This window comes from Bos indicus x Bos taurus, chromosome 17, assembly GCF_003369695.1.
Source record: "Bos indicus x Bos taurus breed Angus x Brahman F1 hybrid chromosome 17, Bos_hybrid_MaternalHap_v2.0, whole genome shotgun sequence".
NCBI classification, from domain to species: Eukaryota; Metazoa; Chordata; class Mammalia; order Artiodactyla; family Bovidae; genus Bos; species Bos indicus x Bos taurus.
This window is the reverse complement of record NC_040092.1, coordinates 26,625,494-26,643,181: the sequence shown is the minus strand read 5'-3', so window position 1 is coordinate 26,643,181 and position 17,688 is coordinate 26,625,494. Positions and strand designations below refer to the sequence as shown.

The window sequence follows — 17,688 nt, the reverse complement described above, 5'->3', positions numbered from 1 at the left end:
ATGCTTTAGGTAACTTTGCAGAGCCACAGCCACTGTCATATCTCAGACTCCTTGCCCTCAAAACCAATTTTCACCTTCTGGAGGTGATAATGTCCCCACTGAAAAGGCAGGGAGTTCAGCCACTGCTATGGAAAGTTAAGACTCACTGGATGTCACCAGGGACCAGTTCAGACCCAAAGACAGAAAGAGTGGTCCTCAGTAACACAGAGGCCTGCTCTCTTGCAGAACAATGAGGCTGCCCGGGTAGACCACCTCTCCGCTTGTGATTTCAGGGAGCTGAGATGTTTTGAGCTCAGCGCAGTATCCACTGAGATACGGTGAAATGCTTGCCAACACCTCATAGTCTATGCTTCTCTCTGTGAAGTCAGCATGTATGTAATTCCACCAACATAATAGAAATCATTTGTCTAGCAAAAATTAGGACTATATATTAGCCAACAGTAAAATCACAACCATAAGACCCTACATACACATCGTTATTTGTCACATCTCCCCTCTCCCCATCCACGTCCATTTCTAACAATTCATCAGGTCAGCTGTCATCTCCCACTAGGATGTAAGCTCCATCGGGGGCTGGCTTCTTACGCATTCTGTTCACAGCTCTCTAAGCCCTTAGAACCAAGCCTGACACACAGTAGGTTCTCAACTAATATGTGTTCAGTGAATTAATCTTCTCACAGACAGACCGTGATGACTTAGATCAAAATCTTAAGAAAAACATGTAAAAAATGGAAAACCTATGGAGAATCTTCTCTCCATAAACACAGTGCAAATCCAGAGTGGATTCCTGGATTTGGCCCCAGGAACACATGGATTCAGCCAAATGCAGCCTAGTAAACATTGCCTTTGAGGGCAGGAACTGATATCAGACTCAACAGTCTACACTGTGCCCTTAGGAGCATTTTTAATCTGGAAAAGCACAATTTCCCAATACAGATGGGTTTACACTGATGGTCTCCAGTGACTCACTGCTCATGCAGCCAGGGAGCCTTTCCTTCTGGCTGAGTTTGCCCTGCAGAGAGGCCCAGGTCGGGGTCCATGGTGGCTGAGCCAGGAGGAGCCCACCATCCCAACACCACCACCCAAGTCGACAATCACAAGACATCAGATGGACTAAGAAATTACTGTTTACTTTTTAGATGGGATAATGGCATGGAGTTCATTCTGTATTTTTAAAAGTCTTTGTCTTTTAAAAATAGAGACTAAATATTTACAGATGAAACTACATGATGTCAGAGATTTGCCTCAAAATAATTGGTGGGGCCAGGGTGAGGGAGCGGGGTGGGCAGAGGAAGCCCAAACGGCCGTGGGTGGTCCCGGTTGTAACCCGGTGATGACCGTCTCTTTTGTTTTTACAGATGTTCGATTTTTTTTCATAATAAAAAGAGGGTTTTTTTATGACTTCATTTAATCTCTCTGGTACCTCCAGTTTTAATAAGGGTTTTCCTTTGTCTTCATAAATCTGATCCAGGCTTGATTTTCTTTTATTTTAACCTGTTATCTGGGGAGCAGTAACACTTGGAGACTGGATTATCTGTCACTTTGGAATTGACTGTACCAGGGCTTGGGGGCCTTCCTGAATAAGAAAACAGGCTCATTCTAGATGCCAGGGGAGAAATGGCAAAGAAGACAGTCCCGGGAGTCGGGGCCACATGGTTGCACCCCCCTGTACAGGCCCTGCCCTCTGCTTTGGGGCGTTCAGCCAATGGCAGCATCCACAGGAAATCAGAGCCAGTCGGAGAGGAGAGTGAGACCCAGATAGCACTGTTTTTGTGGGGTCACAAAAAGGGCATGGTGCCCATCCCCACAGCCCTGCATCTTTGTCCTAGGAACTGTGTTCTCCAGACCCCATCAGCCCAGAGTGGCAGCATCGTGCCCCACTCCCTCCTTCTGAGAACACTTCCTGTTATTATGTTGTTGTTTAGTCATTAAGTCGTGTGGACTCTTTTGTGACCCCATGGCCTGTAGCCCGCCAGGTTCTTATGTCCATGGGATTCTCTGGGCAAGAATACTGGAGTGGGTTGCCATGCCCTCCCCCAGAGGATCTTCCCAACTCACGGATCAAACCTGAGTCTCCTGCATTGGCAGGCAGATTCTTTACCCCCTTTACTGAGCCACCTGGGAAGCCCTCCTGTTATTACTCTATCCTTGATAGTAGGGAGCACACCCTGAGCACAGCCTGGCAAATGGCCTCGCCTTCTAACTTCCCCCAAATTACCATCTGGTCCTGCTGGGGACCTGACTGACATGGGCCAAAGTCCAGCCTGCACCCTCACATATTTCAGCACATTTGAGCCACGACCCCTCTGCTGGTCATCTGTGCCTGAGATTACACGTGGAGAGGTCCCATTTGTTTATTTTGTTTTTATTTCCATGACTCTAGGAGGTGGGTCAAGGAGGAATCTTGCACAACAAAAGAAACAATAAACAAGGTTCAGACAACCCTCAGAATGGGAGAAAACAACTGCAAAAGAAACAACTGACAAAGGATTAATCTCCAGAATATATATAAGCAGCTCACATAGCTCAGTATCAGAAAAGCAAAAAGTCCAATCCAAAGATGGGCAGAAGACCTAAATAGACATTTCTCCAAAGAAGACATACAGATGGCCAATAAACACATGAAAAGACTGTCAACATCCCTAATTACCAGAGAAATGCAAATTAAAACTATAGTGAGGTATCATCTCACACCAGTCAGAATGGCCATCATCAGAAAATCTACAAAAAATAAATGCTGGAGAGGATGTGGAGAAAAAGGAACTCTCCTACACTGTTGGTGGGAATGTAAATGGATATGGCCATTATGGAGAACAGTATGGAGATTCCTTGAAAAACTAGGAATAAATCTACCATACAGCCCAGGAATCCTACTACTGGCATATACCCTGCTAAGCTAAGCTAAGCTAAGCTAAGCTAAGTCGCTTCAGTTATGTCCGACTCTGTGTGACCCCATAGACGGAAGCCCACCAGGCTCCGCCGTCCCTGGGATTCTTCAGGCAAGAACACTGAAGTGGGTTGCCATTTCCTTCTCCAATGCATGAAAGAGAAAAGTGAAAGTGAAGTTGCTCAGTCGTGTCCGACTCTTAGTGACCCCATGGACTGCAGCCCACCAGGCTCCTCCATCCATGGGATTTTCCAGGCAAGAGTACTGGAGTGGGGTGCCATTGCCTTCTCCGATATACCCTGAGGAAACCACAATTCCAAAAGACACATGTACCCCAGTGTTCATTGCACACCGTTTACAATAGTCAAGACATGGAAGCAACCTAGATGTCCATTAACAGATGAATGGATAAAGAAGATGTGGTACATATATACAGTGGAATATTACTCAGCCATAAAAAAGAATGGATTTGAGTCAGTTCTAGTGAGGTGGATGAAACTAGAGCCTGTTATACAGAGCAAAGTAAGTCAGAAAGAGAAAAACAAATATCATGTATTAACACATATATATGGAATCTAGAAAAATGGTGTTGAGGAGCCTATTTGCAGGAAGGAATGGAGACACAGATGCAGAGAATGGACCTGTGCACATGGACGCCATGGGTGGGGGGGAGAGAGTGGAACAAATGGAGAAAGCAGCATGAACATAGGTACACTGTCATGTGCAAGGCGGGGAACTGCTGAGACGCTGCCGTGTAACGCAGGCAGCCCAGTCTGGTGCTCTGTGGGATGGGATGGGAGAGGGGAGGGAAACTCCACAGGGAGGGGATACGTGTATGTCTGACTCAAGTTGTTGTACAATAGAAACCAACACAACATTGCAAAAATTTAAAAATTAAAAAAAGAAAGAAAGCATAGAGAGGATGGAAGAGTTCAGGATCTCTAGGGCAGATCTGGGAACTCTGAAATCTGCAAGCAGAATACCCAAGCACATGGAGAGATGAGTTCTGGTCCTCAAGCAAGAGAAATCAGCATGCGTGGAACAAGAAAAAGCAGTCTCATTAAAAGACCACTCCAAGTACGAGGGCCCCACAGGTGAACCAGAAGGCTGAGCGCCAAAGAACTGATGCTTTTGGATTGTGGTGCTGGAGAAGATTCTTGAGAGTCCCATGGACAGCAAGAAGATCAAACCAGTCAATCCTAAAGGAAATCAACCCTGAATATTCATTGGAAAGACTGGGGCTGAAGCAGAAGCTCCAATACTTTGGCCACCTGATGTTAAGAGCCAATTCATTGGAAAAGAGCCTGATGCTGGGAAAGATCAAGGACAGGAGGAGAAGTGGGTGACAGAGGATGAGATGGTTGGATAGCATCACTGAATCAATGGACATGAGTTTGAGCAAACTCTAGGAGATGGTGAAGGACAGGGAAGCTTGGTGTGCTGCAGTCCATAGGGTCGCAAAGAGTTGGACATGACTGACCGACTGAACAACAGCAACAGGTAAACCAGGTTGTACAGGGAGATTTAATACAAAAAGTAAAACTGGAAATATCCCATAGTAAATGAACTCCTTTTCTAGCAAGTTCCTGCTCAAACATGGTGTCCTGCTCACTCCAGAGTCTATCTCCATCCTCTATCAGAGCTGCATTCTCACTGATGCTTGAGGGAGCAGTGAGGGGACAGGAAATGCTAAGCAAAGGAAACTTAAACCTCCTGAAAGATCTGAAAGATGCTGCACATGGAGGCATGGGGGAGAGCCTTGGAGAGACTTGGGAGAATTCTCAAGTGGTATGAGAAGCCTCTGACTGACAGACCAAAAAAGAGAGCACCCACCAGGATGGTGGACCTGACCTCCGTGGTGCTCAGGTGGCTTAGTCACTAAGTTCTTGGTATCTAGAAGCAGTTCCCTGGTGTTTCAGTGATAAAGAATCTGCCTGCCAATGCTGGAGACACAGGTTGGATCCCTGATCTTGGAGGATCCCACATGCTGCAAGCAACTATTGTGCTCCCGTGGCCTTGAGCCCATGCTCCCCAACAAGAGAAGCCACTGCCACGAGAAGCCCATGCGCTGCAACTGGAGAAAAAGCCCACACAGCAGTGAAAATTCAGCACAGCCAATATATAATAAAGTAGTTCAGTGGGGCCTCTCAAGAGACAATGGCAAGAACCAGAATCTCTGCCCCAACCAGGACCCTCCCCTCCAAACCTTGCATTGCAAGAGTCATGCCAACAGAAAATGCTAGAAACAGTGCACCTAGATTCCCAGCTCCTACCATTCTGCCATTTTTGCTTTGTCTGGCATCTCTCTCTCTCTCTCTCACACACACACACACACCCCCCCCCCCCCTTCTTTTTGCTGAATCATCAGAAAGTACATCATGACACTCCACCTCTAAATACTTTAAGTGTATCTTCTAAAAATAAAGACTGCCTCCTACATAACCACCCTATCCATCACCACGCTCAGAAATCTGACCCAGCTTCAACCCGTGATCTGGTGCCCGGTCCACAGTCCAGCGTCCTCAGTGTCCCCAGGGTGTCTGTCAGAGCTCTGCTTTCCTGTCAAGGAAGGGGCAGCATCCATTTAGTCACCATGTCCTCCCAGTCCCCTCTGACCTGGAACAGGCCCTGCTCCTGTCACTGCTTCCACTGCATGTACGTGTGACAGTCCAAACCGAGGCTTTACGAAACAGCCCTTGACTGTTTCTTCATGGGGAGCATCAGGCCGAGCATCTGGGGGCAAGATGACTCTTGCCACTGCCTCCTATCGGGGGATGCAGTACATCAGCCTGCCCCAATGCCTGTGAGACTGAGCATAACCCCTTGACTAAAGCGGTCTCTGCTCTCCAGGATGTTCTCACATAGTGATTAACAGGTACCTTGTGGGACAACAGGGAAGAACCCTGTCTCCACACAATCCCTCGCCCAGGGGTGTCAGCATTGAGGATGACTGCCCGAATCAGTTGCTATACCGAGGGCTGCTACACGGTGATTCTGACCCTGTCCTTCCTTCTACCTGGATGGCTTGGCTTTACAAAGATGTGAAGACGGGAATTCCCTGGAGGACCAGCAGTTAAGACACCATGCTTCCAATGCAGGGCACAAGGGTTCAATTCCTGGCCGGGGAGCTCCCACATGCCTCACAGCATGGCCAAAAATAAATGAAAACATATAGCATTAAAAGTAAAAAGAAATGCAGACATTAAAGTTAAAGTCTACCCCCTGGAACATATCCTTCTGAAGCACAAGTGAGTCCATCACTGAGAGGCTGAAATCCAGAGGCCCGAGTCCCAGCCCTGAAGTCAAGGAGTTCCATCCCTTCTGAGTCCCAGGCCCATCTATGGAGGAGGAGCAGGTGACTCTGCGCCCTGTCCAGCTCAGATCGCTGGTTTGAAGGAACAGCTGTCCCAGCTGCCCACATGGCAGATGAACTGAACATTTCTCATCACTATTGGGCCAGAGACAGGGACCTCAGAGGATCCCTTGTGTCCAGGCCCATGCAGGGACAAAGGACACCCCCATCCAGGACCTGTGGATGGTCAGTCATTGCCCCAGGGCAGACATCAGTGGGGCCTGAATGGTCAACAGAGGACAGGTTGGGGGAAGAGCCCATCCAGCCCTGTCACCCTCCTATCCCATTAATCTCATGTGCTGACTCCACACCCCAGGCAGGTTTAAAGGATGTCACGATTCCACCACATCCTTTCAACCTCACACCCAAAAAACATAAATGTGTGAGGGTAATAACACACAAAACCAAAGTGGAATGACGTCAGCTGTGCAAGCAAGTGGGAACACCAGAACATTATCAAGGCGATTGCACTAATCTGCTTTTAATTGTGCATGGAATTTGATAATTATCTTAAAGGCAGAGAATGGGAGAACAGCCAAGCATCTTATGCAATGACAAAGGAAGAGCTTACATATGTTCAAGGGCACCAAGCTTTACTTAAACCATTAACTCAGAGCTCACAGAAGTCCTCAGAAATCAGGACAACCGTCCTATCTTAGAAAGAAGCAAGCAGGCAGAGAGACCACCAGGCTTGTGTCAAGTTCACCAGCTGGGCGGGGTGGCCGACCGGGAGTAAAAAGCCAGGAGCCTGGCTCCAAGTCTGCGTGTGAACCACAGCTGGCATCACCCCTGTGCCACCTTGTGCTACAGGAGCTAAGACAACAAATATAGGGACCACACTTGATGAGCCCACAGGGTGATTCTTTCTGAGGTTAATGTTGACAACAAGACATCTTTGCATCACGTGTTAACCTTAGAACTGAAGACCCAACACCTGAAAAATAAGTGGTCATCATCATAAAATCATTCTGTTTTGACTTCAGGAAAATAACTGAACACTTGTATTCATTGCTGGCAGAGTTCAGAGGTCCATGTTTCAGTGGGTAGAGGGCTGTGAGTTGGGGGGTTCTTTGCCTGTGTCAGTCTCCCAGCCCACAACTTGCAGAGGGTGTGAGAGCAGATCATGGCGCCCTGGGTCCTGAGGCTCCAGGGAGTCCTGCCTGGAGACCCCTGGGCAGCGAGAGTAGGAGAGGGATGGGAGGGTTGGACCCCTTAGGATCAGATTTTTGGCACCAGGGAACAGTTTTGTAGAAGACAATTTTTCCATGAACAAGGGGTGGGGTTAAGGGACAGTCTTGGAATAATTCAAGTGTATTACATTTATTGTTCACTTTATATTATTATTACATCAGCTCTACCTCAGATCATCAGGCAGTAGATCCTGGAGGTTGGAGACCCCTGCTTAGGATGGAGGATAATCACACCTGGTGGTCAAGCTTTAAGAATGGGGTTCGACTCCCCACAGCAGGGCAGACTTAGCCTTGTCCCTGTCCCTGCGGCCAGCACTGATACAACAGTGTCCACCAGGGCTGTGCAAACCATAGGCACTGCCTGGCCTTGTAAATAAGATTTATTGGCACTCAGCCACCCTCATTTCTTTATGTATTGTCCAGGGCTGCCTTTACACAGCAGATGTGACAGAAACAGTATAGCAGGTAAAGCCAAAAATATTAACCATCTGGACCTTTATGCAAAACTTTGCCAACACCCAGAGAGAGTGTGTTTCTGGTCACAGTGAATCAGAGTACCCACTGCCATGTGTAACCCTCTGCTGCTGCTGCTGCTTCAGTCATGTCCGACTCTGTGCAACCCCATAGAAGGCAGCCCACCAGGCTCCCCCGTCCCTAGGACTCTCCAGGCAAGAATACTGGAGTGGGTTGCCATTTCCTTCTCTGATGCATGAAAGTGAAAAGTGAAAGTGAAATCGCTCAGTCGTGTCCGACTCTTAGCGACCCCATGGACTGCAGCCGACCAGGGTCCTCTGTCCATGGATTTTCCAGGCAAGAGTACTGGAGTGGGGTGCCATCGCCTTCTCCGTGTGTAACCCTCAGTTCTGCCTTTGTCCCCTTTTCCAAGGATGAGGGGCGCTGCAGATGTGGTATAAACATGGTCCTCCCCACACCCTTACTCCAACCCACAGAAGGATTTGGCCATCCCCGGGAATATACATTTTTATCGATTTCACTGAAAAGTCTGTTTCAGTCTGAACCTTCAGCAGTGAGAGAGGTAAATATATAAATTGGGGCTAAGGCTGGGTCCACTATTCATTCATACTCTTGGGTTTGGAGAAATTTCCCTCAAATAGTCTAGAGGGCATATTTCCGAGGAAAGCGGGTTGCTTCGTTTGTGACTTTCCTGAAGAATTCTGGAAAGCACACCCAGGGTGCCAGGTTAAAAGTGAACCCGACAACCTGCAGGCTTTCCCCGGCAATCACGCCCAGAACAAGGCTTCCCTCCAAGTCAGCGAAACCACGACTGCCTGCTTCCCCCAGGCCTAGCCTAGGGTTTTGTACCAAGAGCTGGTCCCTGGTATCAGATGGGACAAGAGTCTTCCTCTGAGAGAGCCCACGATAACAGGACTATTTGCATCATTAGAAAGTATTTATCATTTCTCGTTTATCTGTAGGCGGTTAAAAATAGCTGCCTGCTTTCCATCACACAGGCCTCCAAATACCCAGCAGCGGCACCAGTGTCTGAAACCCGCCCCCGCAGCGCCTTCCCATCAGCAGAGATAGTGAGCTTGCAGGAACACGCTCTCTCATACTATCAGCTCTTCCAGGCGTGGTCCTCGCAGGGCAGCCAAACGGGGCCTCGTCGGGGCCAGGGGTGGAGGCGCTGCGCGGCTCCCTCTGAGATGCACAGCTCTGTCTCCAGGAACCTTTTCAGAGCCTCCACTCTGGGCCGGGCGCTGTGCCAGACACCCGGGAAGACAGATGGACCAGAGCCTGCCTGCTGCCCTCTGCAGGGCCCCTGTCTAGGGCGGATCTGCGGCCAACAGAAACGGCTTTGCCTTCCAAACATTAACTGTACAAATGGGCCCCTTGGGCTCTTGGGTTCATACCTCATTGGCAATTTCTCTGCCCTGGCCCTAGGCTCTGCTTCCCTGTCCCCTCCAAGGGACCCCTTGAAAGGGAGGAACAGGTCCCACGCCTAATCTTTGCTGGGGGAACCAGCCCCTCCCTGTGGTCTCAGTACAGCTGATCCACCCCCAAATCCTAGAAGGTCATGTGAACAGACCTGGCCAATGAGAGAGCAGGATCCTCTCCCGCCATGACTGGGGCCAGGATGGGCACGTGACCCAAGTTGGCCAATCACAATCTTCCCTAGATTTCTAATGAAACTGACTTTTCATTCATGAAAGACAATTACTTTCCTTCTTGAGATCTCAGGACCCAAACCCATGTGGGTCTGAATCTACGGGAGCCAGCAATGCCTCTATGAAGGGGCTTGCCAGGAAATGAGTTGACATGGAGGAGAGCAGAGGCAGGGAAAGGAAAGACCAGGTCAAAGCACCATCTTCTGGGTCCCTGGATCCAGCCATGCTCGAAGCTGACTACTCCTGCCCTTCTTAGTCCCATGAGCCCTCAGTTCCCTTCTGTCTAAGCTGTTATATCCAACACAGTCTTGACTGATGTAGGCATGTGCTGCTCGTTTCCCATTCTACAAAAGTGGAAACTGAGGCTCAGAGGGGTTAACTGACTTGTCCAAGGTCACACAGTTCCAGGTGGAATGGTCACTCAGCCGGTGCTCCTGACCACTGCACTATCAGCCCAGGCCCCTGAGGCTTGCTGAAGCCCCAGTGTAGGCATCCCTGCATCTTCTTCTTTTGCTCGAACAGAGAAGCACCAGGCACTGGCACCACAAGTTCTCTGATAACAATACTGCATGAGCCTCTGGTGGCAGGGAGGTGGGGGTGTCCCAGTGATCTGCTACCCAGCAAACAGGCACCACCTCCCCACTCCATGCTACATGGCCCCCAGAAACTCACTTGGTGCTGGCCGGCTGGATGTTGCTCAAGTAATAGTGCACCGAATGGTAGAGAAGCCCCACGATGGTGGTCCAGGCTGGGGAAAGAGCAGACGACCAGACACCTGTCAGCATCCCCAGTGATAAACAAGAGAAACACAAAGCCCCCATCAAAAGTGCTTGCCCAGCAACACACAGTGTAGACCTCAGACCTGGGAACCCAGCAGCTCCTCAAGGGCAAGGGGAGGGACATTCAGGGGCAGAACTGACTACGAGGACAGAGTTTGAGAAGGGATTCCACTCCACCCTTCAACTGTGAATGCAACCATGGCAACCACTCCCTGCTCTGCCCCGAGCCAGCTCTGGACACATAGATGCTACAACTCTTGGCGGAGAGTGGGTGGGTGGGCGGGGAGACATTCCAGGAACACCACGCGCCTCTGAAGGCAGAGCCCGGTCGAGCTGTGGTTGGCGGTGCCAGGCAATAGCACTGCAGCCATGAGCGTATGTCAGGGGCTATCTGTGCTTGCAGTATTTACAGCAATCTCAGCACTCCAGTGAGGCAGCGGATGCAGGATTTACAAGTCACCCAGACACCTGGCACTCCTTCTGCTGGGTCCCACCTCTCTGTGCTATTCCAACTTGGAAACAGGAATCATCCATTCTGTTACCTCCCTCTGCTAGCTTAATAGGAAGTTGAGAGGAGCAAGTCCCACAATGCTTCCTGAGTTCTTCAGGATATCTGTTGAGTGTGTTGAAATTTCAGGAATATATATTAACAATTCACGTCACATTTACGATGGGCCAGGTACTGGTGTAAGAGCTGTCTCTTCTAATGCTCACCACAAAATATTGGGGCAGATACTAAGACTGTCCCCTAAGTCACAGATGAGGAAACGGAGGCCAGGCAGGTTCAGTAACTTGCCCAGTTGAGTGGCTGAACTGGGATTCGAGCCCAGGAATTTCAGCCACGGAGTGGGTGCTTGTGACCAGTTAGTTCTACTGCCAAGTGTGAGAAGTTTCCATGTGGGCAGACCACACGAGGCTGTGATCTTGCTGATTCTGAAAAACTGGGGATTTCTAACAGTCATGCGGGCACATGAGATGAGACCCCACGTGCAGTGGTATGCATTAGGTCAACCTTGGCATTGCCCCTGGACCTCTCCCTTCTACAATTCACTCCGAGTGTGGGAGGACAGTCCCCTGAAAGCAGGACACCCCGACATCCCTGAGCACCCTTCACAAAGCAAACTAGAGGGTACAGGGAGCAGAGGTCAGCTCCCAAGGGCTGGGGAGTGAGAGCCCCGAGCTGGAGAGGGGACCACCACCCAGACTGGTCCTCAGTCTTGAAGGCAGAATGGGAAGAGCGTGGCCAGATGGTCAGGTGCTGAGAATCTACAACCCCCTTGACTTCCCAAGGTCCCTGGGACAGAGTGACATGCCTGCAGAGGCACAGTCATCTTTCAAGGGGCAGGGGGACAGTCATGATAGCAAAAATGGCCAGAGCCACCTGGGTCCCCCTAGAGAGTAATTGAGATCACCTTGGCTGCTGTCCCATCACTATCCTTGACTTCAGCTTCCCAGGAGGAGAACCCCAGACTCCTGAGCAGATAAAATCCCTCACCCAGCCACCCAGCCAGAGGCCACCCCAGCAGGGAGGGGAGGTGGCCACATCAGCTCATGGTCCACTAAGAATCCTCCAGTGAGCAAGTGTAGAGTGCAGATTGCCAGCCTGCCTCCTCAGTCCCAGTGCACAAGGCTGGATTGTAGTCTGCATTATGAAGACATCTCAGGAGCATCAATGACACATGGTGTTCCCACCATGGAAACCTGGCCCCATCGGAACAGGGAGGAGGGCTGGGGCAGCCCCTCAGCCAGGTCACAGCTCACAGGCTGAGTCCCTCTGCAAGGGTCCCAAGCTGCACTCACCTTGGCTGTGGAAAGCCTCGTGGGGGATCTCAATGTAGTTCTGCCCCCGGGCTGGGAAGCGGTAGTGGGAGGAATTCATGGTCTTGGGGAGCATTCTGGCCACTGAAAAGTCTAAAACAAGCCAGAGAGAGGACGCTGTAGTCAGTCAACTCCAGGGCAGGAAACTGGGCTGTAAAATCCCATCTGCTTTTGCTTTTTTTTGACAGAATGAGCTCTCCTGGGGAGCGTAATTACCTTTAGGAAATAAGAACCTAAAAAATGAGTGTCCAGAGCAGTAATTGTGACCATGTGGCAGACCTGTCTGACTGCCACCCGCTGCGTGTGGGGGTGGGTGGGGCTCCTGGCCTGAGGTGACCCCTCTGCCCTCAGGGCAGCCCCTAAGCTTAAGATGCCTCAGCACTGACTGCATCCAATCTGGCAGGGAGACCCTGGTGCTGAGGGGCTCCTCCTCCTCACTGGGGACCCCACAAAACACAGGAAAATGAAATGCCCATGACATTCATCTTCTAAGTGAGGCAAAAGCATCACCACATGGAGGGACCTGCCTTAGCCGACAAACTCCCATTAAAGCCAACCCAAGTGAGTGAATGAAGCTTCCTTTCCAGAAGTGTGGCTCTGGTGATAAAGTATTAGGGTACCAAGTTTCCCGGGAGGCGCTAGTGGTAAAGAACCCGCCTTCCAACACAGGAGATGCAGGTCAGATCCCTGGGTCAGGAAGATCCCGTGGAGGAATAAATGGCAACCCAGTCCAGTATTCTTGCCTGGAAACTCCCATGGACAGTGAAATCTGGCAGGCTATAATCCATGGGGTTGCAAAGAGTCGGACATGAATGAGCAACTTAGCGTGCACACATGCTCCCTAGACACAGACTCTGAAAATATCAAGAACCATGATGTCCACTTGTAGGAGACCATGTGACCAATATCTTGGAGAAACCTGCAGCTGACCCTAGGGAACCTGGTACCCCACAGACACTCCAGGGGCTGCTGCTGCTCATCTCCTGCCCTGCACTGAGACAGTTGTCACCCGAGATGAATCTGGCCCTTAAGTCAGTCTCAAAGGCTCCCATGGTCCTGTGTGTACATCCCAGCTGAGCATGGTTGTTCCGAGCTAACTCTGTCTTCCTCCAAAATGTCACTGCACATCAGACAATGTAGTTTAGGACAATGAAGAGGAGCATCTCCACTGATGGCATGTGAGGTTTGTGTGTACCTGGGCACACGGAAGAAAATGCAGGAGTGCAGCAAAATTCAACAAGCAGGTGGCATTGCCTGCACCCGCTGCTTCCACCCGCCCTCGCCTGCCGCACAGCCAGCCTCACCCACACCCCCACTGCCGAGCTACCTGCCATGGACGAGGAACCCACGATGGCGACCTGGGGCTTGCTGGCCTGCAGGTTGTAAGTTATGTGGCTCATGACGGTGTCGATGGTGTCTATCAAGCCCGGCACCACAGCGCTGTCCTGAAACAACATCACGACAGGAAGGAGACGTGAAGATAGCGCTCACTAAGCACATGCATGAGTCGGAGGCATCAAACGCACAAACGCACAAGATCAAGCTTCAAGTTCACTGTCAACATTCCTGCAAAGGAGGACACCCAGCATTGGCTGAGTGATGTTTCCGGCCAAGCTCTGGCCTCACGACGACCAGATGAGAGGAGAAACAGTCACACCGCTGACCCATTTCACAGGCGCGGAGGTCTGACCGCTGAGGTCACCCAGCCCAGCAGAGCTCACACAACGTGAGTACTGGCTGAGGTTGACCCCAGAGCATCACCAGAGCATCAGCTCCAAGGCTTCCACACTCAGACACAGGGTAACCGGACCTGGTCCTGGGTCCACTCTGAACTCACTGCGGACCTTGGCATCTCTCTGATCTGCACCCCCTACTCCATCCTCTTCTGCTTCATGAGGAGGGGGCTCATTGCTCCCAACACCCTCCAGGATGAAGACAGCAGTTCTGTCCTAATCTCCACAAAGGGGAGGGTACTTTGGAGGTGCCAGCACCCCAAGTCACCCCTGGCCTCCCTGACAAGCCTGGTGTGTCTCTTCCTTTTTCCAAGGGCCTCTCCACTCTGAGTCCGCAAAGCAGAGGCGATCCTAGTGGGCGCTGCCCCCAAGGAGGCAGGGAGTCCCTCCAGGACACCTTGTATCTCTGCAGCCCGCTCAGACTGGGCTGATTGCTCCTTATCCTCAGACACACGTCTAGCAGGGAGGGGGCATCTCAGTTCCCCTGAGGGTGTGGTGTGTGAATCTCTGCCATCATACCCCTCTCTCCTTCCCGCCCTTCTGAAAAAAGCATCCATCTGTTGCTAAGTGTCCCAGGCGTTCTCTCACAAACATATGCTCCATAAGAGTCTAATGAGCTGGAAATAGAACATGGAGGCCAATTTTAGATATTTCCTTTCAGGCCCATGGCCTGACTTCAATCAGCCAAGCACAGTTAAGCACATGAAAATCTGTGTTTCTGGCATGCAGTTCTGTTGGGTATGGCTGATTCATACCTTCCCTTTAACGCACAGTAGAGCCTGCCTGAGTCTGAATAGTTTCATGATTATTCATATTTTGTGGCAGAGCATTCAGAAAAAGTTCATGTGAAATGATGCTGAAAGTATATTTGCTCAGGTCCTTCTTGGCCATCTTCTGGGAGCTTTCTAGGTGGCAGTTCTGTCCCCCTGGAAATCATCAACTTTGGAGGACTGTGTCTTTTAAAACAGAATTTGTTTCTAGGGAATATTATATTGATCTTAAGTTCATGACTGTTTTTCTCTTCCTTTGCCACTGTGAAGTCTCATCCCATTCTATTTGAAGCTGTTCAAATAAAAAGTTCAGGTGTAAATCTTGGAGCAATCTCACTCATAATAAGAAGGAGAGGTCATTCTGCCACAAACTGGCAGATAAGTTTTAAACATTATAGGAGTTCAGGAGAAGGAGTACTTTAAACAATGGTGTGCTTGCAGCCCTTCCAGGCAAGACAGTCAAGAGTTCTCCTCTTCCCCGCTTCTCCACCCCTGCTGGGCAACTCAGGAAGTCACATGTTGAAACAGTAGCCTCAGAAAATGGGCAGAGCCAGGAATCAGGTCACTGGGCAGAGAAGAGGCTCCCCGGGCTCACATCATATTTGGCATGGGTGAGAACGAAATGTCCACTGCATGGAGCCACTGGGATGGATAGTCCATTTGTTACTGCGACATAGCCTAACCTAGCCTGCTTATACAGCATTGCTGAAGAATGCTTAACATCATTAGGAAAGATCCTAAATAAAGAGAAACTGGTAAATTCAGATAGCATATTTATAGAATATATATGCATATAAGAATTGTATATAATTATATATAATTCCCTGGCAATCCAGTGGTTAAGACTCTGTGCTCTCACTACCAAGGGTGCAGGTTCAATCTCTGGTCAGGGAACTAAAATCCCACAAACCACATGTTGTGGCCAAAAAAGAGAGAGAGAAATTTCTATTATACACATATAAGAGAACTGAAAACTAGATTGTAAGAAATACATATATATATATATATATGTGTGTGTGTGTGTATATATATATATATGTATATATATATAGGACTTCCCTGGTAGCTCAGACGGTAAAAGCATCTGCCTACAATGCAGGAGACCCAGTTTCGATCCCTGGGTCAGGAAGATCCCCTGGAGAAGGAAATGGCAACACACTCCTGTACTCTTGCCTGGAAAATCCCATGGATGGAGGAGCCTGGTAGGCTATAGTCCATGGGGTCGCAAAGAGTCGGACATGAATGAGCAACTTAGCGTGCACACATGCTCCCTAGACACAGACTGAGCGACTCCACTTTCACTTTTACATATATATAAGAATATGAAAAATCATTATCACTCAGTCTGAGAATTTCAGGTGATTTTTATTTTATATGTATTTATCTGCATTTTCTAACTACTCCAAACATATTCACTTGTTTTATTTCTTAAATAAGTAAAATCAGGAAAGTTATTTTTAAAAAGAAAAGAGAAAGCATTTCATTCTCCTAATTCTTTAGAGTACAGAGAAAAGGAGAAGCTGCTTTGATTTCTACATATAATCATTCATAATCATGAAGTGTATATTGTCACACGTTTGACTTTTCTCACTTAATACAGTGATCTTTAATCAAATATGTTTTATTATCATTCAATGACAATGTGATGGTAAAAAAAAAAAAAAACTACTAAAATGATAAACAAGCATACATTCCTCATGAAGAAATCCAACCATTTCCCTGCTCTGTGTTGAGGACAGCACCATGTACTGATGTTTGCAGAGCTCTGATCCACAGAGAAAACAGAGCATTGAAAATTAATCACATATCCTGTCAAAATAAGCTCTAATATCCCAGATCTCATGACTGAGAGATGCATCATTTCTCTTATAGATGTGAACTGGGCCATATTTATGCCACTTCAAGGAAGACAAAATGGTTCCCAAGGTACTTCTGAAGACCAAAATGTTCTTTTCTCTTACCTCTGATACAGCAGTCCAGCTGGGCAAACGAAGAACCTCTCCCACGGTGTTTAAGAAAGTCTAAAGGCAGACAGGATGACACTGCTTAGCATATATTCTTAAGCCTCAAAATCATAAGACCTTTCATTTTCTCATCTCCATCAACCACAGGCTGGGTTTTGCATATATACAGCAGTAAACGAAAATAGCTCTCATCAGTGCATCAGGTTATATTTACAAAGCACTTTGATAGATGGTATCTTATTTGCTCCAGGTGACACTCATTAGTCAGTGGCAAGTATTTACATCGCTGACTCCTGATCTAGAGCAGTTCATTTGAATAGAAATATAATGCAAGCCAAATTTTTGTTTTAGATTTTCTAGTGGCCACATTTTTAAAAGTTAAAAGAAAATAGGTGAAATTACTTTTTAATATTTTACTTAGCCAAATATAGCTAAAATATCGCTTCAACATGCAATCAATATAAGAATCACCAGTTTGATATTTTACATTCATCTGTTACACTAAACTTTAGAGCTCCAGTGTGTATTTACACTTAGATTTGAACTGGCCACAGTTCCAGTATTCAAGAGCCACGTGTGGCTAATGGCCACCTTATTACCCAGCATAAGAAATTCCTTTTCACTTTTTTGTTCAACTATTGGTGGTGAGAAGTCAGAACATCGTGGAAAATTGGATAATGAATGCCAAAGATTTTTATTTCTCATTCAATCCCAATTGGTGGGGTTTGGGGTAAATCCACATGATTCCTCTACAGGACACTCAGAGTCAAGTATCCATCCCCACATGGCCCCCACCAGAGGTTTAAAACTGATGAGCCACAGGCTGCATCCGATTCATAAAGGTCTTTTATTTGGTTTGTACACAACTGCTTTTAAATTTGTTAGCTGCCCACTTTTCTTTTTTTTTAATGGGTGAGATTCCATTTTAAAATTCTGGGTTTTTGCTTTGCTTGCAAAATCAGAAGAAGTAAACATAATGGTTAAAATCAGGAGGCTCTCTAGAAGCTCACTGCTACTCCCCATGGGTGGGTACTTCCCGGTGAGCCACAGTCTCTACTCTTCTTTCTTG

General features: G+C 48.4%; 1 protein-coding gene across 2 annotated transcripts in view; it reads right to left on the bottom strand.

Moving 5' to 3' along the window:
- The window catches only part of ADGRD1 (adhesion G protein-coupled receptor D1), a 176,253-nt gene that overhangs the window by 119,262 nt on the left and 39,303 nt on the right, over positions 1 to 17,688 (bottom strand). For both annotated transcript variants that reach the window (XM_027567068.1, XM_027567069.1), the window contains 4 exons: positions 16,617 to 16,676; positions 13,480 to 13,597; positions 12,135 to 12,245; positions 10,228 to 10,303 (listed from right to left, as the gene is read on the bottom strand). In XM_027567068.1, coding sequence (XP_027422869.1) covers positions 10,228 to 10,303; positions 12,135 to 12,245; positions 13,480 to 13,597; positions 16,617 to 16,676 — 365 coding nt within the window. The remainder of the gene's footprint in view (positions 1 to 10,227; positions 10,304 to 12,134; positions 12,246 to 13,479; positions 13,598 to 16,616; positions 16,677 to 17,688) is intronic.